Raw genomic sequence first — 7,439 nt, forward strand, 5'->3', positions numbered from 1 at the left:
ACAAAAATATCAATGATCTACTAAGTAACAGCTCATTCATATTGTATGTTTAAAGTTGAATACAAAAACTTCACGCCCATTAACTGTATTGTAATACCAGTGATGTAATAAAAGATACAGATCTTGTAATGCCTAACCGTAACTTGGATTTCCAACGTTTAGTGAGATTTAGTAGATGTAACATCTCATCATGCGGTGGAAAATTACGCTCATAAAGTTAATAGTTAAACATTTTTTATTAAAGTATAAATAGACAAACATTATCCGGTGGAAAGTAGGACTCCATACCAATTTCAGTTGTAATAAAACCACACGAACGAGTAAGTAATATTAATTTAGCATTCATCGGTAAGTAACACCGCCACGTAATGTTACGGGAACCACATGTGATATCATTGTTGCGCAATAAGTACCGCCGTGCCAAAAGTCAGAACAATAAAAAGGACTAAGTAATGCCATGAGCCCAGCGTAGTTATTTGCAGACGCTAACACGCACATTAAACTACACAAATCGTTGAGGTTGTCAAACAGATTTTCACTTTTATCCAATTCGAAATATGTAGAATTAAAAGTCCATTAAAGAATTTGGTCAGTTTGTGGTGGTCAGGTAGTAGGTTATGCATGTAATAAACAAAGATGAAAAGCCTTTGTGTGTTGCATGAATGACATACATTTAATACTCTATATCATTTTAAGACAATCCTAGTTCACGGAAGCGTCCATTGACCACATTCGTACCGCCCGAGAAAGTGAAAATGTTAAATTGCTGACATATAATAGAGCCGTGAGACGTTTCTTCTATTGTGTATATTGAAGAGACCTAGTGATTGTTCATATTACATCATAATCTCCCCACATACGTTAATGTATATAAATTCGGTGCAAAATGTGCACTTAATGCCATATAAATGGAACAGTGTGAAAATGTAAAGACATGTAAGATTTTTTATATGAAAATACAATAAATAACTTTTTCACTGAAGCCTTGTACTACGTAAGCATACGAGTTCCTATTTCTTCTACATAGAAATAACTGAGATATTGTAATGTTATAAAAACTCCAAACTTATTGTACCTAAGTAAATGGCAATAAATAATTAAATAGGCAGAGCACAATCACAGTAACTTGAGTATAGCAACAAGTTACATAGGTGCATGTGAGTACCTACGTGTGTAAATAATAGTAGGTTGACAATTCAGTAATATACTGTAGGTATTGTATTGTGTAACAACGGAATGTGTCTCAAGTTCAGACAATGCCAGGAAGCAGTGAAAACTTATCTTTGTAGAACATCTTCATTTTCAATGTTCCCACGGTGCGCTGGCAAACGAGTGCCCTTTTTCAGATTTACTATAATAACGAAAAATAACATGGCATTATGCATAGTTATTCCCAAAGGAGGTTAGCAATTTAGCAGATATGCATACAAAAACTCAATTTTAATTTTAATTATAGCTATAACTCACAATTGTTGTTTGTTTTCATTTTTATCGTAAGAATCGAACATAAAATTCCTTCGGCTGAAAGCTATTCGTTCATCCGTGTTTCTTCTGTCTATGTTTTGTTTCCAAGTCTACAATAAGCAGGGCAGAAACAGTGGACTTCTTCATAGCAAGAGCTAGAAAGTAATTTCACCACAAAGGATTTACAGGTAATCATACTAATCACGGATTAATTTAGTCCATACGGCCATGCAGTACGTAATTTAAGTTGATCGTACTTGGATTAGAGATAATAGATATATATAGATATAGATATAAATACATACAGACATTTGTACATACATATATTATATACATTTGAAAATTTCTTAAACTAAACTAGTACCATGACTATCAGATCTGACTTTTTGTTTTTAGATCAACTATTGTTACTTAAAATGACCTAATGACTTAATAAGTATAAACTATGCACGTGTAGTTTACTCATAACGCAATTTCAAAATAGTTATTACGCGATGTTATATTATTAAGTAACCACAGTAGTTGCGTAATTGGTATATTAGGTACTATTTTCAATATAATTCACATGTTTTCGCTTTTAGCGCGTCACTAATCAGGACCCCTGTTGGACACTAGTTAACACCTTTCGAAACGCAGTCCGCAGATATTTTCATGTGAAGTTATAATCATTTCTGAAAACATGAAAATCATTTTCTTTAAAAGTCGCTTCATGGTATTCTGTGCTTGTCATGTGATAAACTATATTTTTAGAGTCTTCAAAGGTGTAGGTAGAGATTATATTGAATGCAACGCCCGCTATGAATGAATGAGCCGATATGCAACGCTGAGCACGATTACCATTTATAAGATTTGTTTTTTTTTATGAACAAATCTCTTATAATCGATATAAGATTTATCGATTTATTTATCGTACTTGAATGTGGTTAATAGATTTCTGGTGAGTGGGTGATCTTCAGATTTCATAATATTTTTTGTGGTTAATTTTCATATCTGTAAATTTCAAGGTAACTCGTAACTTGAGTAAGAAAAATTTTAACCGACTTCCCAAAAAGGAGGAGGTTCTCAATTTTGTTCGACGTGGATTAGCTCAAATTAGGTCCCATCAGTTTTTTTTTTCAAATCGGTTCAGTAGTTTTAATTTTATTAGCTAGAACTTGTATTTTTATTATCTTGAACGATATATTTTTTTACGATAGTTTGTAGATCACTTGCCCAGGCCACAGGGCCACAGGCCCAAAAATGCTTGAGTGTCACTCAAGCATTTTTGGGCCGGTTCATATGTGTGATTTTTTTTTTTTGTTCAGTAGTGTTCACCAGATTGTGAGCATCTGATGATGAGATCCTAGGGAAATCGAGAGCACCCCTCAAATTACAAGCTCTATAATATGTTTTCATAAAACTATTCAAACATTTATGTCTAATGATCATCATTTCCTGTCAAAGAGCTGATGATGAAATGTAACACTCCTCAATGGTTAAGAGTTCAAAGAAATTTCTTTCAAAAATATATTATTTGAAGCTATTAGGTAGACCTGCTTATAAAAGATTAGCCTCATTAAGTTTAGATTGAGGTTTAAATATAGACCTACAGTATAGAGATCACTCATATGATTTAAATGAAACTACAAGAGATGGAACTACTCAATGAGGTTGTGGCACCGACTTCTAAACTAGCAGTGGGTAGACACAGGTAGTAAGTACAATGATAGTTACTTTTTTGGTTTTTAGTTTATGGTTTTTATAATATAAATATTAGAATATGTGTTGTTTAAAAATAAGCGAATTATTTGTAGTAATACAGTAAGTACATACATTAAAATATTCAGCCCTTACATGTACTAAAATCATGTCAGTCAGTATGCACTTACCAACTGATCGCGTCCAAAATCGTTCTGAACTGCCGGATAGTACATAGGTAGTATAGATTGAGAGTTAAAAAAAACAATAAATAAATTATTATAAAACATTTTTATTATAAAAAATAATATATTTACAAACATTCACATCAATTTGATGTAATAATACAAGTTGCAGTACAGTTCGGCGTAACGCCAGCGTGCTGGCAACAGTGCTCGGCCGACTTCCCTAGTCTACATTCTTATTACAATTCCACACTTTAAACTGATACATAGAAAGGCATTGATGAAAATGGTAATTAATCTACTTCGATTATAATCTCAATACTCTTTAAATCCTCGAAATATCATAAAAAAACGTCATAATCGCTTCTTAATAAAACGAAAAAACAATACGATGCGAAAATGCCGTCTTGCTATTTGTAATCAAATGTATATTCACGAGTATGTGAACACGATATACGAAACGGTTCTATTAAGCAAAATTAAGGTCACAGATGCTTTATTATCCAGAGTCTACCATCGAACTATATCCGTGTGGTGATATAGCGGGGCGAACTCTAGTTTGCGGCTTTGGTCACTAGATCAATAGATATAGAAATATATTATAACATCTACCCAATAAACCTGTAGTTAAACATGTTATTTAATAACATGGTTACCAAGATTCTTGTAAAGTAAGCCTACAAAAGAGGGTCGAGCACTAACGGTCAGCTGGTTCGTGATCGTCACGAGTGATGTCCTTAGGGAGCACCGTATTCTGAGGAGGGTGCAGAGGCAGGGGGACCGTACTCGGGCTTGGGAGCCGCAGCAGGGTAACCTTCCTGTTTCTGTAACAAAATTAAGATATTTTAGGTACATCTAGGTAATATCGTTACTAAGTCTGAAGAAAACCATTACAAAGTACAAGTATCAAGTACAGTACAAGATATTTTCCCTTTCCTCGCCACTTATGTTATTAAGTTATATTTCATTACAAAAATTTTAATCTTGTTCTTAAAAATACAAATTGCAATAAAGTTAATCTTCTCAATTTGTGCAATTAAATTATGCAACAACTAGGTAAATACCTCGTTTAGTGTTTCAGAAACCAAATGATAAATAATTGTTGCATAAAGTCTCTAATTTTGGTGGGTGTTGAGAATGCATAAAAATGCATTTTCAAGATAAATGTGCAAAATTGCATTAAAGGTTAAATTATTTCGCAGTTACTAGGTGAAAGGATTCTTGCCTTAAATAAATTTGACACATATACTGAGTACATTTTACAATACTCTGCGGTTTTTGTGGCTTCACCAAAATTTGGCTTTATTGTGATACCTGGTCGCCAAATTTACGTGTGTAAGAATTGTAAACAGAGCGTTTTATTTTGTAACATGCTTCAACTTATGTAAAAGGAAACTTGTGTATGTAAAGGCAAAGGGCAAAACTTTTACTCAGTAGAGATACTAAAGAACCAGAAGTTAGTACCTAAGTGCGTACTTACACTGGACGTTTTAAGTACCCATTAATTACAAATTACAATCACATCACAATATAAATAGTTTGGTTACAAATGTTTCGTCTAGCTACGCCAGCTACAACTAATTATGAGATCCTTTTGATGTTTGATTAATTATAAGTACTCATTATTTATTAGATCCGACAATATATTAGTAGGTTTCAGAATCATAACGAAGTCCTGTTTCACAATAACTGATTAAGTTGCTATTAGCTTAACTGACAGTCGCATCTCGTTTGGAAAATACACCTAAAATTGTGAAACAAACCCATAATGTTACAAATTGAAATGAAATAAGTTCATTCTCACTTCATAGGTAGACCTGCATGACCATGTTTTGTTATGTGTAAATTATAATCAAATTAGTTAATGGCCTAAATAATATTTGACCTACATATACACATATGTCTAGTTGTTACGTGTTTGAGTGTTTACGTATTACCCACGATGTAATACTACGCATACTTTCGTTTGTAGCTCTACTTTGAACTTCGTACGACCCGTCAATTATAAAGCTATTTCAATGAAATGTACGCCATAACGAGTTATTTACATTACGTAAAAAAACACTACAATGCAAACTTGTATAAACATCGTTCTCAAACATTAATTTCGGGTCGAAAAACTCCATTATTATTAAAAATTAACTAATTTGTGGAGGTTGTTCTGTAATAACATAGAGTGATGTTTATGTTACCTATGTACGTAACTGATTTTTTTACTCGGCGCGGCTGTTTTTAATTTAGTCTCCTATTATGCAAGGCGGTACGCCTTAGGGTAAAATAAATCGCTGCTTAAGGATACCATATCTAAAACGAGGCACCAAACTAGGTTCCGAATTACGCAATATGTAAAAGATATTTCTAGAAGATGGTTGTTTACTTGTTGGTCGGTAATGATACAAAAAATCAACCTGCCCACTTGTTGCGTTACTAGAAAATACGGGTTGTCGGAGCACAGTGGCATCCTCGGTTGCGTTAATGTAATGATGATAGCGGGTGCACCTACGGAGCGACGAGCACGCTAGGTCTTGCAGATAATGCCATATAATACTTCCTTGATTGTTGTAGGAAATGTCTACGCGCACTTTCACGAGCCAGAGAGCGGACGCATCCTCGGCGCATCATCACGCCGCATGAAGACATTATTATGGAGAAGAATTTAATTGGGATATGATCCACGGATTGAATTAACCATTCGTTCTCTCACTTGGTAAATCAGTGAATGGTATATTTATATTGTATTATACCGAACAAATTACATTTGCTTCGGTGCTAAGTTAAGCAATCATTACGTTAACGATGCGATTATGTTTTGCTTTGAATAATATTTTCATATATAATCATATTAAAATCTTTTGTTTTGGACAATTTCTGTTACTCTTATGTTTCTACATAATGTGCGTCTATTTTTGAAGTCAGTGAAGTTGGTCAAAACTAATAAATTAAGTGTTAATTCACTAATATTACCCACTGATGGAATTTAAACTCCTCTATTTTTCTGGACAGTGTACAGTACAAGTACCGTTAGTATCTACTTTTTTAAATCATTTATGAAAAAGGATCCCCATTCTTTGTGTCTATTTTAAAATCAATTAGTACTAATGAGACCGGTAACAATTAAATAAAAAAAATCTTACTTGTGTCTTGTATCTGATGAAGTAAACTTCGGGTTTGGATGGCTGTGTGGGCGCGGGAGTTGGGATCACGATGTCGGGCTGCTCCTCGGGCTTCTTCACCAGGACGTAGACCAGAGTCTTCTCCTCGTTCTGAGGCTGGACAGGGATGATAGGAGCGGTGGGAGTCGGTGGGGTCGGTGCCTTGATGAACACAATTTTGTAGTGTTTCTGTGGAGGAGGTACCCAGATGGGCTTGCGGGGAGCGGGGATGTCGTTGTCTGGAGGTGGGACATGCACGTACACGTGCTTGTGCACTATGGGCTGTTGGGGAGGTCCGTACTGAGGCGCGGGAGCACCGTATGAGGAGGAGGGAGCACCGTACGACGATGAGGGAGCACTGTACGAGGGGGCAGGCGCGCCGTATGACGACGGGGGCTCGGGCCTGGCGACCGCGCAAGCGACCACCACCGCCACCACCAGAGATCGAAGTACCTGCACACATAAATCACGACTTGTAACAATCTACTTACTTTTTTAATTTTTTGAAAAACACTTAAACACAATTTTTCTTCGGAAGATATCAATAAATATCTTATCAGGGATGCACTAATATCACCAGGTCACTTATTTATCAGTACGATCCTCACAAAAAGCTCGTCACACCACCTACCGTTTTTTCACACATCCTGGGTATGCGATTAGACGCAGCTAGATAGTGTTATGTCCAGTACCCAGACGCCACCTGTGTTTATAAGACTTGTGCGCTCCATATCCGGGGGAGGGGGCACTTTCGATGGTTCACATACCTTTCGCAATAAGATGGTGCTCACGCGCCGCCCTCCTACTGACGCCGCATCAAGTGACGTGCTCGAGGGCATGTTCTGCCGTCAATCCTTTTGTCCATCTTTACAATTTAAACTTCGAATATTTTTCTATTTTTTACTTATTGATCATTATTTTGACAATAAATAATAATTAAAATTTTTTATTTGCAGGTTGA

The 7,439-nt window shown here is 35.5% G+C and overlaps 1 protein-coding gene across 1 annotated transcript; it reads right to left on the reverse strand.

Annotated features, from left to right (window-relative positions):
• Positions 1-3,413: 3,413 nt before the first annotated feature.
• On the reverse strand, positions 3,414-7,257 carry LOC118266692 (uncharacterized). Its single transcript, XM_035580178.2, has 3 exons — positions 7,110-7,257; positions 6,461-6,931; positions 3,414-4,150 (listed from the first exon to the last, which is right to left on the reverse strand). The coding sequence occupies exons 1-3, from the start codon at positions 7,122-7,124 to the stop codon at positions 4,064-4,066; spliced, it is 573 nt and encodes a 190-aa protein (XP_035436071.1). The 5' UTR covers positions 7,125-7,257; the 3' UTR covers positions 3,414-4,063.
• Positions 7,258-7,439: the final 182 nt, after the last annotated feature.

Source organism: Spodoptera frugiperda, chromosome 23 (genome assembly GCF_023101765.2).
Source record: "Spodoptera frugiperda isolate SF20-4 chromosome 23, AGI-APGP_CSIRO_Sfru_2.0, whole genome shotgun sequence".
Classification (NCBI taxonomy): domain Eukaryota; kingdom Metazoa; phylum Arthropoda; class Insecta; order Lepidoptera; family Noctuidae; genus Spodoptera; species Spodoptera frugiperda.